General features: G+C 33.3%; 1 protein-coding gene and 1 long non-coding RNA gene across 8 annotated transcripts in view; one reads left to right on the forward strand and one right to left on the reverse strand.

Moving 5' to 3' along the window:
- uif (sushi, von Willebrand factor type A, EGF and pentraxin domain-containing protein uif) overlaps nt 1–24,302 on the forward strand; it is a 210,705-nt gene that overhangs the window by 170,486 nt on the left and 15,917 nt on the right. For 5 of the 7 annotated variants that reach the window (XM_074136874.1, XM_074136876.1, XM_074136873.1 and 2 more), the window contains 26 exons: nt 4,937–5,018; nt 9,422–9,609; nt 9,695–9,835; nt 9,921–10,344; nt 10,432–10,591; nt 11,062–11,266; nt 11,345–11,683; nt 12,809–12,988; nt 13,153–13,335; nt 13,436–13,618; nt 13,690–13,866; nt 14,853–15,055; nt 15,144–15,311; nt 16,079–16,341; nt 16,456–16,648; nt 17,251–17,374; nt 17,463–17,644; nt 18,199–18,501; nt 20,296–20,453; nt 21,092–21,203; nt 21,296–21,497; nt 21,676–21,786; nt 22,222–22,473; nt 22,563–22,801; nt 23,915–24,036; nt 24,116–24,207. In XM_074136874.1, coding sequence (XP_073992975.1) covers nt 4,937–5,018; nt 9,422–9,609; nt 9,695–9,835; nt 9,921–10,344; nt 10,432–10,591; nt 11,062–11,266; nt 11,345–11,683; nt 12,809–12,988; nt 13,153–13,335; nt 13,436–13,618; nt 13,690–13,866; nt 14,853–15,055; nt 15,144–15,311; nt 16,079–16,341; nt 16,456–16,648; nt 17,251–17,374; nt 17,463–17,644; nt 18,199–18,501; nt 20,296–20,453; nt 21,092–21,203; nt 21,296–21,497; nt 21,676–21,786; nt 22,222–22,473; nt 22,563–22,801; nt 23,915–24,036; nt 24,116–24,207 — 4,986 coding nt within the window. Of the gene's footprint in view, nt 1–3,628; nt 3,869–4,936; nt 5,019–6,980; nt 7,089–9,421; nt 9,610–9,694; nt 9,836–9,920; nt 10,345–10,431; nt 10,592–11,061; nt 11,267–11,344; nt 11,684–12,808; nt 12,989–13,152; nt 13,336–13,435; nt 13,619–13,689; nt 13,867–14,852; nt 15,056–15,143; nt 15,312–16,078; nt 16,342–16,455; nt 16,649–17,250; nt 17,375–17,462; nt 17,645–18,198; nt 18,502–20,295; nt 20,454–21,091; nt 21,204–21,295; nt 21,498–21,675; nt 21,787–22,221; nt 22,474–22,562; nt 22,802–23,914; nt 24,037–24,115; nt 24,208–24,302 lie in introns of those variants that run through there. The other 2 variants (XM_074136878.1, XM_074136879.1) reach the window with 2 other exon arrangements.
- On the reverse strand, nt 2,189–3,535 carry LOC141458631 (uncharacterized). Its single transcript, XR_012461084.1, has 2 exons — nt 3,378–3,535; nt 2,189–3,279 (listed from the first exon to the last, which is right to left on the reverse strand). It is a non-coding gene; the product is annotated as an uncharacterized lncRNA (long non-coding RNA).

Genomic DNA, 24,302 nt, shown 5'->3' on the forward strand with positions numbered 1-24,302 from the left:
CTGAGAAAAATTCATTCAAGCAATTGAAATAAAGTTTGTATGGTGCTCCAAGAATCGTGGGACGGTCGTGATAGAAAGATGGTGTGTCTAAGGATACAAGAACCCATTTTGGTGTCCACGCAGCAGCGTTAGAACTGAGATACTTGGCGGTTTTTGCTAGAAAAGGCATGCGAGCGACATTTAGGAAAGAAGGAGCTAGTATACGAGGTTTGGGTGGCTATTAAATAACCAGACTATTGCTGTAAAACATTTTATTTTAAATTTATACATATTTAGTTATTATCACCTTCAATATACACCCCTCCCCTATCCCTACAACGCTCCATGCGAATTTACCATTGTTCGAAACAGTGCTGGAAGTCTTTTTCTGTCAGCTCCTGCGTGCCGCTTTTTCTTTCACAGCTTCAACGGACTGAAATCGTGTCCCTTTTAATGCAGATTTGACTTTGGGAAACAGATAAAAGTCACGTGGGGGCCAGGTCAGGCGAATAAGGCGGATGGCCTAAAACTTGGACGTTGTACTTGGCTAGAAACGTCTTGACAGACAATGCAGTGTGAGCCGGCGCGTTGTCTTGATGGAGAACCCCGTGACTGGTTCTTCCACAAATCGGGTCGTTTTTTTCCTTACCCTTTTTACGGAGTTGAGCAAGCACCTCACGGTAGTAATGTTGTTTAATTATAATCGATATTTTCATCCGTTTTGGACGTGGAAGGGCGACCCAGGCGGTCATCATCACCGACGTCTTCTCGGCCATCTTGGAAACGCTTGAATCACTCAAAAACTCGCGCACGTGATTAACATTCATCGCCATAAACTTCTTTTAATAAAAGATAAGTTTCAGTAGCGGTTTTACCAAGTTTCGTGTGAAATTTCACGACAATTCGTTGCTGTACTACATGTGTAGTAACATGTTTTCGGCAAAACTAAACTAACATCTCTTACACAAACGACGGTTCCGGTCAGAAGGCTTTACGCTGCACAGCTGTCGGTAGTTAGGATTTGGCGCACGCATAGTTCTTCTGTAACAGCATCAGTCTCGTTATTTAATAGCCACACCGGGTATGCAGAGAATAACGATTACCAGTAAAGTTAAACAGAAGACAACAAAAGTTTCGAATCCAAACATTGATCTGTCCGAGGAATACAGTTAGAATGCTTGCAAAAAAAAAAAACAGTTAATTCTCCTATTTAGTGAAAAGTAACCATTGACATTGCTAATATAATAATAAATAGTTTGCAGTAAAATTAGTCTTGCGCAAATAACCGTGATCTTGAAATTTTAAAAAACGATTGACATTAACTCTAAATAGAGAACTAGATTGTAGAAAGATTGATTTCAAGTTCACAAAAAGAATTAATTGATACTTCTCCCAGGGTTTATTTTGACACTACCGAAAGTGTCATGGATGGAGGCGGAAGCTAACACACTTTACTAGAGATTTCTCATAATAACCATTAAAATATAGAACAACAAAAAATAGAGATTTATTTTCTTGTTAAAAAATTATTTGCAGAAAAAGCTATGGAGTGTTTAAATCACAACTAAATTCCATGAACATTAGAAAAAAAGATTTAATGATTAGTTGTTAGAAAAAAAAAATGTTGATTAGGTATAGCTTCCCTTAAAATCTGAATTCTGTACAGTGAACTGCCTGATTGCCACTAAGTGGGAGTAAAAACTAAAGAAGGTCAGAAAATGTATCTCTAACATGTGTTCCCCTTATCTCAAACAGAATTTCATGTTTGGGTGTATATTTTGTTTATCTATCCACGCTTCGTTTGTTTTGGAATTTATTGTTTTGACGTGAAAGTGTTTTAAAAAGTTTTTTTTTGAAGTTATTATTGTTCCTATCTTCGAAGTGTTTGTCCCTAAAAAGACATCCCTTTTATCTTGTAAGTTGAGTGTTTTGATGTTTTAGAACAACTGTACAGCTAAGATGAGATCTTATTTTAAAAGATTATAAGAAAAACATAAACAAATGGATTGAAGATGTTTGACAAAATCGTGTCTAATGTATTGCTTATAGTGACATCGGCATTGTGGACTGGGCGTATCCGGACGAGAGATCATGTTTGAAAAATCTGGGTTAAGTGTGCAAATGTATGAGGATCTATGTTATACTATTCGACTGCAAAACCCGTGAAAGTAGCACAGAGCAACATGTCATTCAATTTGGTTAAATAGAAAACATTTTACTCCATTATTTAATTATTTGCATCTGTAATACAACAATATACTAATTGATCTCACTAGAATACATCGTAATAAAAAACAAACAAACAAATAGAAGTAGTTCATACAAAATTTCTTCAAAGAATTTTGACTTACAGAAATAATCATCATGCAGTCACAAAAATCATACACTTCTCTTGGTTTGGTGAATTGCAAAGGAGCTGCTTCTATCCGCCAGCAAAAAAATCCTCTCACTTTGTTGCAACTATTTTGCGGGTCAAACTAATGAATTTCGACTTAAATTTGAAGTTGATATCTAAAGATTAATTTTGAAGACTGATTAAAAAAATATTCTTGATGAAATAGTATAGTAGTTTTCGTGTGTTATATCTTATCTCTTTTATATGTGTCGCGTGAGTGTGCACAGTAGATGCTAAAAATATTAAATTGGAAATAAAGTTAATAGTTATTGTCAACTGAGCCGAAAATTGCCGACAATTAATCGATCGCATTCGGCTTGTTAGAAATTCTAAAGAAAGTCGTGCGAGTGTGCATACAAAGTTAATCTGTCAATTCACACGGAAATGGCCGACAATAACCGATCGCATTCGGCTTGTTAAAGAGAAAAGAGAGATAAGTTTAATTAAAAAACACGGCTAAGGCAGGTTGGGTTAGAGATCCAGTGATTCGTAGAAATCTCTTCTTTTTCCAACTAATTTTGCTCTGTCTAACCCATCGGTCTTTAATGGCATAGGTTTGGGACTGACTTTACTACTCTGCAGTTAGTTTATCCACTATATCTCGGGAACAGAATATCCTAGAGACTTCAAATTTGATATTTCATTCAGTTACCACTAGCGGAAGCGACAATAAATTTTTGGTCGAAATAGCTCCACCGGAAGTACCACTTTACTGAATAGATTTTTCACTTTTTTAAGGTTTTCTCAAAAACCGCATCTTGGATTTTCTGCAAACTTGGTAAATTATAGCTAACAAATAGTTCTATAACTTTTATTTGCAACATTTTTCTGTGGTACTTTGAATAAGGGCACTTTTGTGGGCAGGGGTGCTGGTTAGGCTGTCCGGTCGGTAGAAAGCCAGTTTGCTGTAATAAAAGGATCTTCTCTTTATAATAGGCTACTCTTTGCGAACATTTGTAACATCTAATAAATTCTAAAAAGTAATTATGAAAAGTAAAATTACTTGCAAGATATCAATGAAGTATAAATGAAATGATGGGTACTTGCTGATTTGTGAATATTTTGTCGTTTAATTCACCCTTATATTCAACTTTAAAGCTAAGTTTTTTTTAAGACGTTGCAGTTAAATGTTTTATGGGCTCCATTATAGATCGTGAACTACCTCTATTAGCACGAAGAAGGTAGGTAACTTTAGTGTTTCTTTTGAAACGCAATACGTAGGTGTCTAATTGTTTCCTTTGTTTCCTAATTGCTTTTATTTACTTAATTCTCGTAACTGTTCTTATCCAAGTACTATTATCTTAAAAGTGTTTTTATATGCATCTAAGTAGTAGAAAGAAGTGAAAAAAAGTGTTTAAAGCAGAAAAGTTAATGGGAATTCATCATTGATAACAAAATATTCATTAAACAAAAATCATAATCTATTAGCTGCATGATCCAAGTACCTGCACCAAGCACCTGAATTTGAGTAAAATTACTGTCAGTGATAGCATGGTAAGTTCTAGTTGCTACAAAATCTGAAGAAATAAGTAAGTTACATAGTAATGTAACGTAAGTTGTACTTCTAGGTTAAAGATTTTCTTCATATGCCTAATTTTTTGCAAAACAATTGGTTATTATTAGTGCTATACCAGTGTAAGAATGTTACAAATTAACTGAAATAGTTAATTAGTTCTAACGAATTAGAACTTTGTCTCTGCTGCATGATAACTTTAGTTGTATTTTTTACATCACTGATGAGTTTGCCTTTTCTATACTACCACTTGCATCAGTATTTGCATTGCTCATTCCATGCTCAAGTGCAAATTAGCCATTACGGTTCAGTAAATTCAATAATTAATCCTTTTAATAACCATTATTAGTTCTTAATTAGCTTATTTTTATCAATTACGAAGTAATTCATTTTTCTATACCACTATGTCAACCATTTCTTTAAGTAGTACTTAAAATAATAGGCACAAAATGAGTTTTAGCACGTAGCCCAGGCCTGACTTTATTGACGACCTAAATGAAATAATTTTTATTTTGATACAAATTTTCTATGCACAGTTGGAATAACTGCTAACCCATCTTCGCCTGAGAGACATATCATTGTACATACCTCATTGGTATTTACTAGTTAGAAATGAAATGTCAGCGTTCGGAAACTTCACGGAGAGGAAACTCTTTCCATCATTGGACAGCAGGCCGAATCTCCTAGGAAGAGAAAAGCTGAGGCAGTGCGCCTGAATTTGAACCGTGGACTTTTAATCCAACGTATTGTCTGTCCGAAGACCAATAATGTACTTAAAAAGCTCTCGGCGCCAATGATCTTAGATGTTGGCACGTCTTAAATTAAAAGAAAACAAATACTGTTACCGCAATGTAACCCATAAATTTATGACCTGTTTTCTCCATCGATATTTTGAGAAGATATAAAGTTTACTTTATTTAGAAACCCATATTCACACAATTCTTTCGACATTTTTTCACACTTATGAAATTTTCAATGAAATTAGATTTCACAAATTAATTTTTATTTTGAATGTAATTTTCTTCTCTTTTTTTTTTTATCTGTTACAGGTTGGGAACTTAGAGGTTTACATTGTTACAAATTCTTTAGTATAAAGCACTCATGGGAAAGTGCGGCCCAACTTTGCAATAGGTAAGATATACATGTGTTAATCACTAATTATTTATTTGTTTCATTACAAGTATTCGTTTTTTTAGTTTGTTTGTTTGTTTATTTTTCACATTAAGCAATCAGCGTTGCAAGATACAATTTACTATTTTATTTCTCAAAAATTAAAAAATAAAACATGTAAATTCAGGAGAAATTTTTTAAAATACGTCGATATTCTGGTTATACTGTGCAAAAGCTCATTCCGTTACGTAATTCTTAGCTCATATTAAAATATTAAAATACTGTGGTGTTAGTTTCATAAACTGTTGCAGTTTTATGGCGTTTTATGTCAAAATCTACCTTTATTAGTAGTTTGGAGATTCCACTTCGGCTTTTTCTTGATGTCTAATACCCTTTAATACAATATGTAGATGGTAGGCCCTTTTTGAAGGTTTGATTCTTCAGAATTGTTTTCTCTTTTACTTAGTTGATATTGCAGAGCTTTTCTAATTTTGCCTTCGAAGCAGTTTTCATTGTACAGAATTGGTAAGTAGATCACTTTGTGACAGTGGCGGTTCTAATAAACGATCTGTGTACTGGAGACTATTGGCTTGTCACATGTAACGTTGTGGGCCCTCTGGTAATACCCAAGCATCATCAATTTATGTTTTCGTGTAGTACAGTGGTTCCCAAAGTGGTCCCTACGGACCCTCAGGGGTCCCCGGTATCATTCAGGGGTTCCGTGGAAAATTAAAATTGATTTGGGGGTCCCTGAACAACGTCAGGGGGTCCGCACAAGGTTCATTATAAAATAATAAAATTGTGATCCATTTTTATTATTTTGGAAATTAGAAACTAACAAGTTGACCAATTAAATTTAATCAAAACTAAAAGCATAATATCTGTGTTTGTTGCAAAACGTTTTCTGTAAAAACAAAACTTGGGAAGAGGAGAATGTTCTCAGTTTCCAAATCTTTCGAAATTGCAAAATAGAGATGTAGATTTGGTAGCTTGTTACTGTCAATACTTAACGGCTCTTCACGCAGACCTGAACCAAAGATTACTTGTGGGGATTTGCGGTTGCTACTCACAAACGTTGAGCCGGATATAAATACACTCATAACATCTCATCACGTTCATCCAAATTATTAATTTTTTTAAATTTTATTTTAAACAAGTTGTAATTTTATTTAAAACTTCTTCAACAAAATGCTTTTTTAAATTTGTAATTTTTAGACTATAAATTTATGTTGCTTTTTCACTTGGGGGTCCGTGGGCAAGTTTTGACTATAAAAAGGGGTCCATGGGTCAAAGAAGTTTGGGAACCACTGGTGTAGTACAATGGACTACACTATACTCTCAAAGACTAGCTACTATCGCCCACGATTTGGCGTTAATAATCCAAAACCAACCAATTGACCAGTTGAGTAAATAGCACTAAGTGCAAAGCGTCAGCCAGGCAACTGATCCGTCCTTCAATCTTCCAAAGCAATTTTGCTAGTCTTTCAGGTTAAAAGAACTAGATAGTAAGTCCCATTTTCGACTAGCTCGAAATCGACATGCAAATTTAAAATGAAAAAAGTTGAGTCGGGACTTAAGAATAATTTCTTTAAAAAAATCATTGTAAGAATGAAGCATTAGTTACAATCTTACAAAATAGGCGTGTCTCTTATAATTACAGGGTAAATTTTTTAAGAATTCTAATCAAATAAAATCATAATTATTAATACAATAAATGAATACCGGCACTAAACTTTCACAATACCCTTAAGTTGTGATACTTTCCCCTGTATCATATGTGTGTAAGTTGATATTTGTTAGGCAGTGGAAGTTTCTACATTGAAACTTGATTATCTTGCTTGCCCATTATGTTATTCTGTAACAACAGTCTATTATAGAATTTGTTTTCCTTTTTTAAAAACGGATGTACCATAATTAGGTCAACTTCATGATTTATTCATATCTTTATTACATAGGTTTTCTTTAAAAAAAAAAACATTGAACATTACCAAATAAAACAGTTTCAGATATTTTATTGGCTATAGTGTTTCCAAAAGGTTATCCATAGGACAGGTTCTCTAATAGATTTCAGGAAAATTACATATTTTCAAGGTAAGCAACACCTTTTTAGCGACAATGTTTTTCTTCAGATGTCCTTGCTCTGATTTCCATTCTTAACAATTCTCCAATTGAAGCTCGAATGTTTGTCTTTATTTTTTTGTGTCTGCTTTTTACTGTTCTTTTTTCAGTAAAATTCATTAGCAGTGTACGCGGCTAACTGTCTCTGTCAACGTAAGGGGAGTTTTGCAATTTTAGATTCCCTCACGTGCATCATTCAACGCCCTTCCTTTGAAAATTAAGCACGTACGCTTTTTTTTTTTTTATTTCACTTTATTTTTATTTTTGTCTACTCACAAAGTTGTTTGCTCTGTTGCGGCATAAATACAGCAATTAGAGGAGCAGAATTATGGAGTGAACAAGCAGTGAGTGATCTCATACCCATTTCAAGATATGCCACCACAAAGTTATTTTACCCAATCTTAACGCTCGAAATTCTACATCACTCATTCCTACTATTTAAATTATTATTCTTCATTTAAGCGGACTGTCATTTTTATATTATTAGACTTGAATAAACTTAGGACTGTTATTTTTTCTATGAAAATTCTTTTTAAGGAGTACTGGTCATCGGGTGAGGGTCTGTTTTCTTATAATGTGGCCACTTCAGGATAATGTACGGTTTTCTAAACTGTGAAATGTGAAGAAAATTTAAGAATAAAAACTTCTAAAATTTTAAAGAGAAAGTCGTCAAACCATTCGTTTTGTTTTGCAGTCTATTTGAAAGTAGTTGCCAAATTCTTTACCCTAATTTGACAATCCAAACTCTGAACCAGGCTCTGATCAAGAGGAGATGGCGGGACGATACCCCCTTTAAACTCTTTATTTTTAATTACTTGTTGACGAAAAAAATTAAAAGTTTACATTGTAAACATTAAGTGATTTTATGGCTATATATTTCTAAAGAAGAATATGTTGATAAAAACCACCTTGAAGAATTAGGTAAAATTATATTTGAACTGATTCCGTAAAGTAAGCACATAAAGACTGCCTGGATTTCCGTAAAAATTTATTAAAAATACTGTTGACAATGTAGAAATATATTCTTTCAAAGAGAATAAAGCGTTTTTCTAAATCTAACCTTTTTTTGCAGTCAATAGGTCGCTCATACATTGTTAGCATTTTCTAGTTACTGTAGGTCTTTTCGAAGAAGGCAATGATGTTAAGCTTTACACTGGTGAAACAAAAATCTTCATTCGCGCCGTTTATTTTGGCATTAATAGCAGTCGAGTATTTTTTTCTAAATCATAGTAATGGCTATAGAACTTACAGCAAATACTGCTTATGTAGTACTACAATAATAGGTTTCCTATTTGGTAGTAATGGTAAAATGCCATCATATCATAAATGCTTCTGACTTCGATTTTATATTGTTGTCAATTTGTAGGAAATTGAAAGGATATTGGATCGCTATAAGCTTCACTAAATGTCACTCTGAACACTCTCATTTGATTACCTCTCTTGTTCTTGATTCACCTCTGCTTGGAAATTGAGAAACGCCAAAACCAAAATTACAGAAAAACCAAAATAATATATAATTCTTATTCTCTCCCCGATGTACTTCACTATAGCGTTCATAAGTATATTACACATTACTTCAGGTAGAACGTTGGACTGGCCATGTTTCCAGAGATCGACCGGCACGCCCAAATTGGCTATCCAAATCCCAATAATTTCGAATTTTGTTTTCTCTTTTCTAATCTTGTAAAAAGAATGAGCACCTCCATGAAGCCAGGAGAGTTGAGGGGCCGAAGCTGCGCTGGACGGACGGTGTTGCAAGGGTAATGTTAAATATCACCAATTGGAGAGCGGCAGCACAGAGCAGGACTGACTGGTGGAAAGTGGTTGAGGAGGCCAAGACTAGGCATTGATTTGTAGCGCCGTTAAATGATGATGATGATGATGATGAATCATGTAAAATTGATGGCCAGAAAATCCTAAGATAGAAATCAACTTTTTTTTCTAGGGGAGCTTAGTCAATGCCCTGTCTATTGAATTTATAAATTGCCTCGGTTATTACTTAGGTTGACAGTGGATAGTTCTAGAACGTTCTCTTGATGATCCTCTTCGTGATTATAACTCTTTCCTCCAAGCTGAGCTTTCACCGCTCAGCAGACAAGTTGATGAATAAGAGTTTGTACTGTATGAAAAATTGAATCCGGTTATTGTTATTTATCAGTCTTTGGTTTAACCATTTAGTAGTTTTGGATTTTGGTTTGGTACGTAGCACAGATTTTAGGCGTTTCCTTACCAACGTGGTTCTGGTGAAGATAACAATAATCCTTGGCAGATGCGTTATTATTATTATTTATTTATTTTATTTACAGATATGGTAGCGATTTGGTTTTGGTGGAATCATATGGTGAGAACAATTTCACAGCAAATCTGGCATGGAGGTATCTTGGCCCAGGCGAGCGAAGGATACAGCACTATTGGCTTGGGCTGGCTTCGCTTGACGATCTCAGAACGAATACCTTGGAATCAGCTGCTGGAATCCTTGTTTCCCAATATGCAGGTAAATTTCGTTAAATTAATGATTTTTTTTTTTTTTTATAAAAATGAAAACTTCTAATTACATTTTTTTTTCTTTTTAATTATAGGTTTCTGGTCAATGGATCAACCAGACTCAGGATACGGGGAATGTGTGGACGTGACACTCACAGACGACCGGCAGTCTTGGGAGTTACAAACGTGCGAATCACTTCTACCATTCCTTTGTAGAGCTAGTGCTTGTCCCGCAGGTAAACTAATCTTTTCTATTTATTTTTTTGGTTAGTGATCTGTAAACTAGTTCGTGTATTAATTATTCTCTATTGCTGTGTCCAGGATCTTTTCACTGTTCAAATGGCGAATGTATTAACTCTGCATTTAAATGCGATCGTCAAAACGATTGTGGCGATTGGTCTGATGAAATTGATTGTCCAAGCAATTGTAACTACTACATGGCCAGCAGTGGGGATGTTGTAGAAAGTCCAAATTATCCTCACAAATATGAAGCGTTAGCGAATTGTAAATGGACATTAGAAGGACCACATGGACACAATATTCTGCTACAGTTTCAAGAATTTGATACGGAGAAATCTTTTGATACTGTACAAATTTTGGTTGGCGGCAGAACTGAAGAAAAATCAGTAAATCTGGCTACTTTATCTGGCAAACCGGACATAGCTAATATGTCCTTTGTGTCTGCATCGAATTTTATGATCATCAAGTTTAGTACCGATGCATCAGTGGAGAAAAAAGGATTTAGGTAAATTCCTAATTCTTTGAAAAATGAAATCTTATATTTGGTAATAAATTCATTTCCTATGCTAGATTTTTTTTCTTTATATTTCAGAGCATCTTGGAAGACTGAACCTCAGTTGTGTGGAGGTAATCTGCGAGCTACCACTCAGCCTCAACCAATTCTTTCACCTGGTTATCCAAACAAATATCCAGGAGGATTGGAATGCCTCTACATTATAACTGCTCAACCTGGTCGAATTATAACCTTAGAGGTAGGTTGTGAATTTTGTTTTCAGATGTAAGCTATTTGTTCAAATTTTTGTAAATTTACATGATTGTGATTACAATTGCCATAAGTCCCTCTGTTTTGATATTCACTTTATTGTATATTGAATCCTTATTCAGTTCCGTAATTATCAAAGCAGCTGGTTCTTTGAATTTTACCATAAGTCCTATTTCTATTGCTTGAATCTTTTGTGTGACAATTCATGAAACGTTGGTGTTCACGTAAAAATGAAATTTACTTTTTCATTGATGAAACTGTGATTTCAATACAATTGAAAGTCTGAAATTACAGCTGCAATAAATGTATTTATAGAACGTTACGTGAACGATTTATTCTTTTTACTTCTTTTAATACTTGTAAGAGAGGGCCTTATTTAAAAATTATTGCCTCGGACCAGACTACTGCTCAATTTCGGTAATCTGCTGTAACATTAACTAATCCTTATTTTTTTTTCAGATTGATGATATCGATCTAGAAACTAGCCGAGATTATATTCTAGTCAGAGATGGTGATTCACCAAAAAGTAGACCAGTGGCTAGACTCACTGGGCAACGGGAGAAAAACCCAAAATTGATCATGTCTACTGGCAATCAACTTTATCTCTATTTTAAAACTAGTCTGGGTGATTCAAGGCGTGGTTTTAAAATACGTTATTCGCAAGGTAAATAGAATAATATCGAAAATATTAAATTTTGTGTGGTTCCTTATTTATATTAATTTATTTATATTATTTATTTAGGATGCAGAGCAACAATTGTAGCCAGTAATGGCACTTTAACATCACCAGCTTTTGGTCTTTCCAATTATCCAAGTAATCAAGATTGCCTGTTAAGAATAAAAAGCCCGAACAGAGCACCAATATCCTTAAGATTTGATTCAATGATCGTACATGCATCGGATACTGTACAAGTGTACGATGGTGTAAGTACAAGTGGTCTTAGATTACATCCAGGAAATGGTTTCACTGGGAATCAAGTGCCTAGGATTACGCTCACAGCATCAAGTGGAGACATGCTGGTTAGATTTACAACGGATGCATTACATAACTCTAAAGGGTGGCATGCTACCTTCTCTGCAGGTTTGTTCTCTTTTTTTCAACTCTAGATATGTATTGTTAAGGACAAGAGTAAAAAAGTATTTACCTCTAATGTCGTATAAAATGAGTTAATGGTCGGCACACGACCGAGTGTCGAGCACCTGCAGTGGATTTAAATCTATATTAATTTTCGTTACTGAAAGGTTAGACTAAAAAAAGGTGATATTGTTGCAATTCATTGATTTTTTTTTATAAGATGGTATACTAATAGCCCGACGGATGTTTTTCTTGAAGTAAAACATTTATTTGAATATTTTTGGAAATATATGCTGTTGGTTAAAACTAGTCTTTCAATTTCTACAAAGCAATAAACATTTATATATTAAACTTATATAATTTAGTTTTGTTATAGTTGCTTGCTATTAAAATTCTAAATAATAATTACTTCAGATGTATAAGTAATAAATTTTCATGAAGTATGTTTCCCTTTGCTTGTACAAGTTAAAAACGAGTAGACAAAAATAATCCACAGAGCTACTCAGACAGCTCAGTTGGGTATTTAAATTTTTATGGAATAATTGCTTATTTTTTTTAATCCCTTGGGATGCAACGGAGAAACTTCTGGTATTTTACATATACTTCGATGCAGTGGAGGTACAATTACCATTAAGAGTGCTCTTCTATCCAAAATAAGAGAAAATAAAAATAATTCAGTACCATCGATTTTTATATTATTTTATTCTGATCTTTTCGTAAATAAGAATCGTTTTTATTCCTTTAATCTCATTAAATTTCCTCTGTTATTTGCACAGAGTTTATCATTGATTGAGAAAAAGTTTTCTATTCTCTTCGATATTTCAGCACGTTGTAACATTTTCAACGTTATTGACAAATTTGTTTGTAACCAAGAGTTCGTCCTTCTCTGCCGCTAGTTTTGATTTTCTTAAATCAATCTAAATTGAATCTCACGTAAATCTAAAACTTATCTAAATTTTAATGCTGGCTGTAGCTTTAAGCTAATGCTATTAATAAAAAGTCAAGCCTGAAGACCTATAAATTTTGTCACTTAAATTGCTGAGCTGTAATCAAAAATCTGCATTACCTATTAGCTTATGTATGTTTTTAAGATCAGAAGCGGATATTAATCTTCTGCTTTATTAACTCCAGATTGCCCAGTGTTGAGACCAGGAGAAGGAGCATTAGCTTCAAGTAGAGAAACAGCATTCGGCACAGCTGTAACCTTTACCTGTCCTGTAGGGCAGGAATTCGCCACGGGTAAATCAAGGATTAATACAGAATGTAAGCCAGGCGGCAACTGGTCTATTTCTTATATACCTAGATGTCAAGGTAAGGGAATATAGTTATATTATATAGTTGACCCAGTTTAGTTTTTCAAATTAATAAAAAAAAATCTTTTTTATTATTAGCGGTAGATTATAAAAATTGAGAATGATATATGTACTATTGGTTTACCTAGTGTACAATATTTATAATTGCCTCTAATGTTTTAGAGGTTTATTGCGGCCCAGTACCACAGATTGACAATGGATTTTCTATTGGTTCGACAAATGTTACATACAGAGGTGAAGCAATGTATCAGTGCTACGCAGGCTTTGCCTTTCCATCAGGATTTCCTGTTGAGAAGATTTCTTGCTTAGCTGATGGTCGGTGGGAGAGATTGCCACATTGTTTAGGTATGTTTCTCGATTTGTCTACTTGTTAATTTAGAGGTTACCAAATAATTTTGTTCTTCCTCTTCTTTACTACTTAATATGTTATAAATTTAAATTTTAGCTTCACAGTGTTTACCACTTCCTGAAACGCCTCACGCAAATGCAACAATTTTAAACGGTGGTGGACGTAGTTATGGAACAATAGTAAGATTTGAATGTGACCCAGGATATAGTAGATCTGGCCATCCAGTCATCCTATGTATGAGCAATGGAACTTGGTCAAGTGAGGTACCGGTTTGCACAAGTAAGTAAAACCTTACCGCTTTGAAATGAAATCAATTTTCTAATTGTTTCACTAATTTAACGATTTATTAGGATCACAATGTCCAACAATACCAGAAATAGCTAACGGATTTGTCATCGATTCTATAAAGAAGTACTTCTATGGTGACGAAGGCAGGGTACAATGTCACAAGGGATTTAAACTCCTTGGATCAAGTGTTATTAAATGTGGACCGAATCAAGAATTTTTGAATTTACCACGTTGTGAAGGTAATTTAAAATTTTTCAGCAAAAGAAAATTCATTTTTCCAGCTAACTATTGCATTTTGAATTAATTTTATCTTTTATATAAATTTATTCTATACTTAAATGATATAATTAATGATACGCCAGTATTCTACGCCTTTATGTGCGTTACTCTTTACCCCTCTAGATCCACCGGAGGGTGCAGTAGTCGGAAGACTGCAGTTCACTCTAGATACTGGCCCTTCAAATTGGTCGATTGTAGATAAAATAAATAATAAAACTAATGTAAACCTTGAAACTTTTCATGTTGGCAGTTTTAGTTTTAAAAACTCTTCTCTGCTAGTTAAGAAGTTGAAATGAAGCGAAGTAGGATTCATTTTGTCCTTAATATATAAAATAACTGAAATCATTGCACATTAGGTATCTATGCAGAGATTCCGGGTTTAAGTCCAGCTTTCTGTCCTTAGATCTTCCTTTGCTATGGAGCCTCTTACGGTCTAGCATAGAATGTTTGGAGGCCGGCATTTGCCCTGAAAAGCACCGCGAACTAATGATCCAACAACAACAGAAACATTCTTTACTATGTTTAAATCTTTGATGTAAAATTTCTATCGATTACGTTCTCATTTGATTAGAATTAGATTAGATTCATTAGCTTTGTATAGAACTGAATCCTGACCTTGCTTTACGTCTATTTACATTTTAATTTCGCTGAAAGAAAAGGAATTTGATAGAATATCGTGCTGAAAGTTTTTTTTTTGGAAATATGCGTTTTCAGAGTAAACATTATTTGAAGTGAATTGTACAATTTACGCTTTTCTCATGTATCAAGCTCTAAAACATATATGTAGCTTTCAAAAAAATGTATTTCCTTACTGTTAAATTGAAAGCTTTTTAATTTATTCTTACAGATTATGAAATTAAGAATTTTGGCCGATAATGCCTGAGAAGGTAATTTAAGAAAAACTTGGTTTAAAATCTATTTTTAAATAATTTTTGATTCATTTCAGATATAAACGAGTGTACAACAAGTCAATGTGATCAAGCATCTACAGAATGTGTAAACACTGCTGGCAGTTTTCATTGTAAATGTAGGACAGGATTTGTCGGTAGTATGGAATGTAGACCAGTAGGTGATCTTGGTTTAACTACGGGAGGAATACCTGATGAATCCATAACAGTATCTGGATTAGAACAAGATTATACTAAAGACGTAAGCCTACTTATTTATTATATTAGCTTTTTAGTAGGCATTCTTCCACAAACATTTAATAAATTATTTATTTCTTAATGCTTCATAGATGGTAAGATTGAATAGCCGACAAGGATGGTGCGGTAATAGTATTGAACCCGGTGGCAATTGGGTGATGATAGACCTGAAGGCTCCCACAGTAATAAGAGGATTTAGAACCCAAAGTACCCCAAGACCTGATGGTACTTTAGCTTTTACATCAGCCATTAGGATTCAGGTAAAAAGGAATTACGTACTATTCTTTATTTGTGTAAATAAATTGTGGAATCCCTTTTATTTGTCCGTTATAATATCTTGAGATGAATCCTATGCTAAATTTTATTATAAAGAGATTCGGTTTTTAATTTGTTATACTTATACATGCATTTTTAACCCATTTATTGTACATATGATATCAGATTAGTAATTGTACAGCTATTTGTACGCGACATTTAGCAGTCTCTTTCTCTGATGGGGAAAATTGTAAGTAGGTCCAAAAATATTTTTAAAAAAAGCTGCACGTCCCATTCACAATTGCACTGACATCCTACGTTGTGAGAATAGCAAGACGCTCCTCACATCTTTAGGGTCTGGTCCTTATTTTTCTGTCAAAATCCGTTTCTTTATTAATCATAATTTATCCATTGGTGAAGAGTTTCATTTCCACATATAAAAATGTATTAAACACTACACTTGTGTTGCGAGTGTTCAGTACAATTTTGGGTCAGAAAATAATGAAAAATATGACATGGTATTTGGGATATTAAGTGGGTCTTTTACTTTTATTTCTAAAAAATAAATAGGAATTAATTATTTTGACAGAAATGAATTTTAGGAAATGCATTTTTCTGATATGCTTTCAAATAATTTTATAATTTTTATACATAAGAAGACCACGAAAAGCATATAGCTAATATTATTCAACATATCACTGATTCAACATGTTATGATTATATAATATTATTGATTAGATTTATTTATTTTTATTTTTTTGGTAATATGCAGTACACCAACAACTTGACAGACATCATGCGTGATTATACAAATCCAGATGGTACACCTGTGGAGTTTCGTATTCTTGGCCCAAGCCTGTCCGTTCTAAACCTGCCTGTACCTATTGAAGCACAGTATATCAAATTTAAAATACAAGATTATGCAATTGCACCATGCCTTCGATTGGAAGTTATGGGCTGCACTAGACTAGATTGTGTTGATGTTAATGAATGTCTAGTTAACAATGGTGGTTGTGATCAGAAATGTATAAACAGGTATGGTATTAGTTTATTCTTATCGTAACAGTTTGAGAAATAAGCATCTCATTTACCTAGAAAGTAGATATTTTTTTTTATTTAACTTTTATTGTCATATTAAAAATATTTCAGCCCTGGAAATTATTCTTGCGTTTGTAATGTTGGATACGAGCTTTACCTTCAAAATGGTACTGCAGGATTTACCATAGATTCTTCAGAAAGTGGTGAAAGAGACGGTGATATTTTCCAGCGTAATAAAACTTGTGTACCTGTCATGTGCCCTCCACTTGATGTACCAGAAAACGGAATCATCCTGTCCACCAAAGTGAGTAAAGAGATGTAATAATTTTACGCTAACAATATTATTGACGTTAGAAGTTGAAAACTAATTAGTAAACTGCTTTATAGTTTTTCTTTGCTTTTATTTATTTATTTTTAGTTTTTGTTTATTTATTTTTTATCTTTAAATGGTCCCAATTATTTTCTTTTAACCTGGTTCTAAACCAAAAACTGTTATTATTATTTATAGTGCTTATGAAAGTTGAATTTACAATTTTATAATCTTCATAAACTAATTTAGACTAATAAGGGTATGTTTAAGTTTGAATGTTAATTGAATGAATTATAATGTGTGAACTGAAAAAGAAATAACAATTTAATAAAAAACAAGACAAGCAATATCATCAAGATCCTTCTCTTTCCAGGGTTTCCCAGATTATTGGCTATCAGGTTGCTACCTGGTTGCCCCCGTGTTGATTGCGGCCAACCTGTACCAATTCTCTTCCCTCTTTTTTTTCAGTTTTTCTCTTTTTCTTCTTTAAATATGGAAAACTAACAACAGAAATATAAACCAGTTTTCTTAGAAACATTTGCCTTTCAAAAATTATTTTTGTTTTTCAAAAAAAAAAAATTATTTTTTCATTTCAGGAACAATATCATTTTGGTGATTTGATTAGTTTTCAATGTAAATTTGGATATGTGATGATTGGATCTGCCTCTTTACTTTGTACATCAGGTGGAGCTTGGAATGGTACTATACCTGAATGCCACTGTAAGTTTTTCAGTTTATTTTAAAAATAAGCAAATATTTAAAGAAAAAAACAAATTTCTTTATTGTTATTCTTACTATTTATTATTAGATGCTCAATGCGTTTCACTTGGTGAGAACAAACATGACGGCCTGTCAGTAGTAAGATTGAACAAAGATTCTAAACTTGTACCATTTAAAGAAAATGTAACAATACAGTGTAACAATCCTGGAAGACATTTAAGAAGAACGGCCAGCTCTGGTTTTAGACAGTGTGTGTACGATCCTAAACAGGTAACCATTTCAATATTTACAAAAAACTAGAGTATTTGAAGAATATGCTGGTATTACTATAGTCATCCTCGGCCGTGTTTGTCTCTAGAGAACGAATTCTTGCCTTTCAAGGTTCTTAAATTAAGTAGATTAATTTCCAATTAATGAGGAATAAATACTCAAATAATGTAAAAGCTTCTAATTTCAAAAAGCTCATTTAAAAATTAATAAATGAATTTGTAATGGCCATTAAGATGAGAACTAGTCTCATGCATCCTAAGATAAACAAATTTTAGTGTTTAAATTTTTTACTTCGGGAGCTTTCTTCTCAGGATATTTCTGTTTAATGTAACTTGTACAAGCTGAACGCATAATATAACGAGTTTGTTTAATTAGTATTAAATTATTTCCTGACTAAAATACCATTTACAGACGTATGAAAAATTGAAGTTTGGTTTATTAGCCAAAAAGGTTGTCTCCCACATTTTTTAATGAATTATAAAGTGTGAACTGAAAAAGAAATAACAGTCTAATAAAAAATAAAACAAGCAATATCAAGATCCTTTTCTTTTCAGGGTTTTCCAGAATATTGGCTATCAGGTGCGGCACCTGGTTGCCCCCGTGTTGATTGCGGCCAACCAGTACCAACACCAGGAGCAGAATATGGTCACTATGTAGATACTAGATATCAATCATCCTTCTTTTTCGGATGTCAAGATACATTTAAACTAGCTGGACAAACTGATAGACATGACAATGTGGTGCGTTGTGGTGCGGACGGTGTTTGGGACTTTGGTGATCTGCGATGTGAGGGACCTGTTTGTCAAGATCCTGGTAGGCCTGTAGATGGTTACCAACTCGCCGGCAGCTATGAACAGGTTAGTTTTTGATTATTTTACATCTCTTGTTAGGAGCATTTCGTAATAATAGTCAATTAATTGGCCAATGAAAAGAAACAGTAGTTGAAAAAAGTTGTTCAAGCATTTTCTCGAGCTGTGATTTATTTATTTTTATTATTTATGGATTTAAAACAAGATGAACCGGTCACTAGCAGAAAGTAGCATCGCTAGCTGGAATAACTTGAAAATTCTGCTGAGTCAAGATCAAAATATAATCATAGATTTGCAAGTGCCATGTTTAAAACGAAAATGTCAAGTTCATAAAATCTTACCGTTAAAATGGGTTGTTATAAAAGCCTTTTTAGTCTCAGTCCTTTTTTATTTTCTTAAGTGAGAAGTATTCCGGGTCACCCTGAGCTCACCGTCAGTCTTTAAAATTTTGTATTTGTAATTACAGAAACATAAAAAAATGAATGACTTCATGAATGAACATGAAACAAATTATGAATGAAAGATGGAAAAATGGAAATACTCATTCTTATAATACATATATACAGGGTGATCCATTTAAAACGCACCAATCGCTAATAACTTTTTAGGACAGCGGAATTTCGAAAAAACCCACGAAGTAAACTATATGTTATTTTTTGTCTAGTTTTCAAATTTTCCACTTCCGATACTGTATCTTCATTTTTGGCGGAGTTACGGGCAAAAACCCGATTGGTGTTTCATAAGGACCACTGGTTTTGACAATGATGATGAAAATTGTAGTGCATTTAAAACTGCATTTTAAAACATGTAGTGTAATGTAATGGTTGTGGGTGAGTCAGAATAAATTTGTTTTATCATCAAATAAAAGGGAAGGGATTAGCTATGAGGTTAGCATACTGGACTCCCACGCGGAGGTCCCGGGTTCGAATCCAGCAGCTGACCCTTAGATTTTCTCTTCCTAGGAGCTTCTTACAGCTCACTGTCCGGTGATGAACAGTGTGGTCTGTAACGAGAGAACACTGTCCGGAGGCCGGCAGTGCACTGAAAAAAGCTCCGGGCGCCAATAACCTTAGATGTTGACGCGCCTTAAATCATGAAAAAATAAAAAAATAAAAAAAAAAAATAAAAGCAATCATCACATCATTTTAATGCACCCAGTATTTAAGACTTCTTGATCAATGATTACGGTAAGAATCTCTTGCCAGGGTGTTGGTCTAGTGGTCAAGAGCGTGGCTTTGTAAGTGGAAGATGCCCAGTTCGAATCCCGCTTATGCAGTCATTCTTATTACTTAAAAAGTCATAATACTTTTATTAATAAAGTGTAGTCATGCGCGGGATTCGAACTGGGCATCTTCCACTTACAAAGCCACGCTCTTGACCACTAGATCAATACCTGTCTCTCCCTGGCAAGATATTCTTACCGTAATCATAGATGAAGAAGTCTTGCATACTGGGTACATTAAAATGATGTGATGGTTGCTTTTATTTGATGATAAAACAAATTTATCCTGATTCACCCACAACCCTTACATTACATTACATGTTTTAAAATCTTCAATTATTATTATTTTTGTTATTTGCGTCACAAATAACATTTTTTGCAGTCAGAGGACCTCCCAAAACTTGTATTTGTGGTGGAAAGTTAATATTGAAAACCGTTCACGAATAGATAAAATTGTAACTTTGATCTTAAATATCTCAACTAATATTAGGCATATCGAAACTGTTGGCTGTCATTTTTTTTTTTTTTAATAAATAAAAAACATCTTACTTTTTCCTCTTGTATACATCGAATAACTTTTTACAATTATTATTACATTATACTTCAATTTTTTTTTCCAGGGATCAGAAGTACAATTTGGCTGCAACAAGCCTGGTTATATTTTGATAAATCCGCGACCAATTACTTGCGTAAGAGAGCCAGAATGTACAGTGGTTAAACCTCTTGGATTAGCGTCTGGACGTATTCCAGATTCTGCTATAAATTCTACTTCTGAAAGGTAATGTGAAATAATGTATTGTATAATATCACTTACTTCAAACGAAAGTATTCGCGACGAAATTAATTTTCGTTATTATGTTCGCAATGGAAGTTGTAAGACTTCCTCAAAAGACTTTCTTTTAATACAACTGTCAAGATTCTACTTTTTGGCACAAATTTGTTTTCTTAATACATCTTACATTTCTAAAAACCTACATAACTTAAAGAGGGACCTGACCCACCTCCTAAAACAATTTTCATAGACTAAATTGTTTCTGTTTCAGCAACGTGGAAGTAACGTACACCCAAAAATTAGATAAGAATAGCTTTGTTTTTAATTTGTTTAATTATTTTTATTGATAGCTTTAATTTTATTGTTTTTTATTGATTTTAAAATGTCAGAGTTATGTGTAGTTTATTTTTTTGTTTTCCTTTATTTTTTGTCGGTTTTCTTCTTGATTGGCAGAAACTAATCGGTCATTTTTTTTTTCTGAATTTGTGTCAGAATTAGTTTCATGGGTTTAATGATGAGAAAACACTTGCTTCTCGAAGTTCCATATTGTATATTTTATTTCCGTATTTCAAAAATAAAATAAAACTCAAATTGTAATCCCAACAAGTATCATTTTTAGTTATCACTTTCATTTTCAATTCTAGACCAAATTATGAAGCTAGAAATATCCGTCTAAATTCAGTGACTGGTTGGTGTGGAAAGCAGGAAACATTCACTTATGTTAGCGTAGATCTTGGTCAAATATTCAGGGTGAAGGTAAGTTATAAACATTTTTATAAAATCTTATCTAACTTTCTTCCCAGTTTAAGTTACTAAGTTTTTTTTAAAATTTTATATCTTTTTCTTAGGCTATACTTGTGAAAGGTGTTGTTACCAATGATATTGTTGGACGTCCTACCGAAATTCGATTTTTCTACAAACAATCAGAAAATGATAATTATGTTGTTTATTTCCCTAATTTTAATTTAACTATGCGTGAACCTGGAAATTATGGTGAATTAGCCATGATTACGCTGCCTAAATATGTTTCTGCAAGATTTGTTATTCTGGGTATGTGAAAATATAAGTAATATATATAAATATTATAATTCAATTATATATTCCGTCCACGACACCTAATTGGTAGTTGGCGTTGAGCACCGCCTGAAAAAAATAGGCGAATACTTTATATGTTTATCAATAAATTATCGATTATTATTAAAATATTATTTATAAATTGTGTTATTAGGTATCGTAAGTTATATGGACAATGCTTGCTTGAAATTTGAACTTATGGGCTGTGAAGAGCCCAAATCGGAACCATTACTTGGATTTGATTATGGATATTCTCCATGCGTGGGTAAGAATTATTTTTTTACTATTTTATGTTGAATAAATGGTTAAGTAGCGAGATCAGATCGAAAGGGAATTTCATTTGATTTGAATGAACTCACCTTTGACGAATTTTAATAAAAAGAACTGGCTAGAACGTATTTTGGCAAGTGCTAAAGTGGAAAGAAATAAAGAATGTGTATTGTAACGAAAATAAGTAAGAAGTAATCGGTTTGAAGTTATAAATTGCCATGCTTTATATTAATGCCCCTCAAACCATCTCTAATTTTCTATTTTATGAACTTTTTCTCAGAGAATTTTTCATGAAACCTCCCAAAAAAGATTAACAAGTTGCCAGATGTAATCTACATCACAGTGGCTTAGACTTGAAATTTTATTTATTATAATAGAAAAAAGTTTAATCTACAGGGTTAAGTAACAACTATCTCTTTTATGTTGCTAGACAATGAGCCACCAGTATTTCAGAATTGTCCATCACATCCTATTATCGTAAGACGAGGCCCAAATGGAATTGAACCAGTAAACCTAACGGAACCAGTAGCCGTGGATAATAGTGGATCAATCGCACGGTTAGAAGTTAAACCGCATGGTTTTAGGACACCAGTCACTACATTCCAAGATATGGCTGTTAAATACGTGGCTTATGATTTTGATGGAAATGTGGCAATTTGTGAAATAAATATCACTGTAACAGGTTAGTTTTTTATATGATAGAATATCTGTCCAACTGTTTACTTGATCAGCCAGTTGCAAGTTGTTAAAATAAATGTTAATTGTTTGCAGATGATACTCCACCTTTATTAAGTTGTCCACAGAGTTATGTAATCGAACTAGTAGATCGGCAAGATAGCTACGTGGTAAATTTCAATGAAACACGTAGAAAAGTAAACGTCTCTGATGCTTCTGGTGAAGTTAATGTGCAATTCATTCCAGACAAAGCAACAATTTTGATTGGTACTTTTGAAAATATTACTGTAGTAGCAACAGACAAATACAACAACAGAGCTACTTGCCATTTTCAGGTAAATCCCTGTTGAATATTATATTTTTTTAGTAAATATTAAATCTTGTAGTGGTTTTGAAAAAAAAATGAAATTCTGAATATACAAATTATAGAATATTTATTCGGCCTTGCAAAACTCTTGCGACATTTTCTGCATAAAAAATGGTATTTTACTGTTGTATAACAGTAATAATTTTCTTGTTATTATAAATTAAGAGAAAGTATTATAATCGTGGAGATTTTTGATTTGGAGTTTTCGCAAAAAATATCTGTAAAAAAGTAATTTTTATAAAATGGTGTGTATTTGTGAGTTTGTATGTGTTCGAAAAAAGATCTTTTTAGTAGTTGTCAAGAAGGGGTTGTAACAGGCTTCTGTGAAAGGTTACATTTCATTACTGTTTATTATTTTTGGTAACTGATACATTATTTAAATAAGATGAAAAAATAAATGCCAATTTCAGCCATGACATTTATTTATTGTGCCAAGCTTTCGACTAAAACATTTGTAGAGAACATTATAGCCTCAGATGGCAGCCATTATTCACAAACTTATTTCCCGAGACATATCATTGGATGATATTTCAATTTGCCTAAATAGTTTAATCCTTTTCCCTTTTAAAGTTATAATGATCAATAAGAAGAGGAAAGGGAGTTAATGCAAACATTTACTTGGTTTTCCCTTGTTAATCACTAACTTTGTTCTCTTTGCTGAGATCTTCAGCGCGTTAATAGCATCTTTAAGGTCAGCATAATATGCCAATATCATCGACATATGTCAACAGTTCAGACAACTTACTGAATATTGCTCCACTAGTTACTTTTTCAAGAGATATGTTAAGTAACCAGCAGGACAGGACGTCGACTTGGCGCAGGCCATTCTCGGTTTAGATCATTCTTGATAGCTGATTGCAATCGGATGGTGGAGTATTCTTTTCTAGTCATGGTCATTCTCACCAATTTGATGAACTTTAAGCTAACACCAATGTCTTCCATTGCCTCCACAAAGTTGGGACACATTTGGTTAAACTTTTAAATTAAATTAATGTAAAACTAACTTGTTACTCCAATTTTCACCTCTTATTGATCAAAACCAAACAAACAAAATGAATATACAATCTGCAAATTTATTTAGGTGGCTGTGCAAGCTACATCTTGTGTTGACTGGGAACTTAAACCTCCCGCAAATGGGGCCCTAAATTGCCTGCCTGGAGATAAAGGGCTTCAGTGTATCGCTACATGTAATAAAGGATTCAGGTAACCATCATTATGTGTAGTAATTATAGCTAAATTTATAATCTGCGTAAAATTTGTCTTATTTGTTTTGTTTTGTTAGATTCACTGACGGAGAACCTGTAAAAACATTCAGCTGTCAGAAAAAGAGTCCTTGGTCTCCAACATCCGTGGTACCTGATTGTGTTTCTGAAGGTAAGCAAAATTTTTGTTAAAAGCGTTACTTTCTGTATTTTAAACTTAATGAAAGGCTAATAAATAATTAATGGATTAATTTTTTTGTGTGCAAA

This window comes from Rhodnius prolixus, unplaced genomic scaffold (genome assembly GCF_049639745.1).
Source record: "Rhodnius prolixus isolate KJV_2025 unplaced genomic scaffold, Rpr scaffold_5, whole genome shotgun sequence".
NCBI lineage: Eukaryota > Metazoa > Arthropoda > Insecta > Hemiptera > Reduviidae > Rhodnius > Rhodnius prolixus.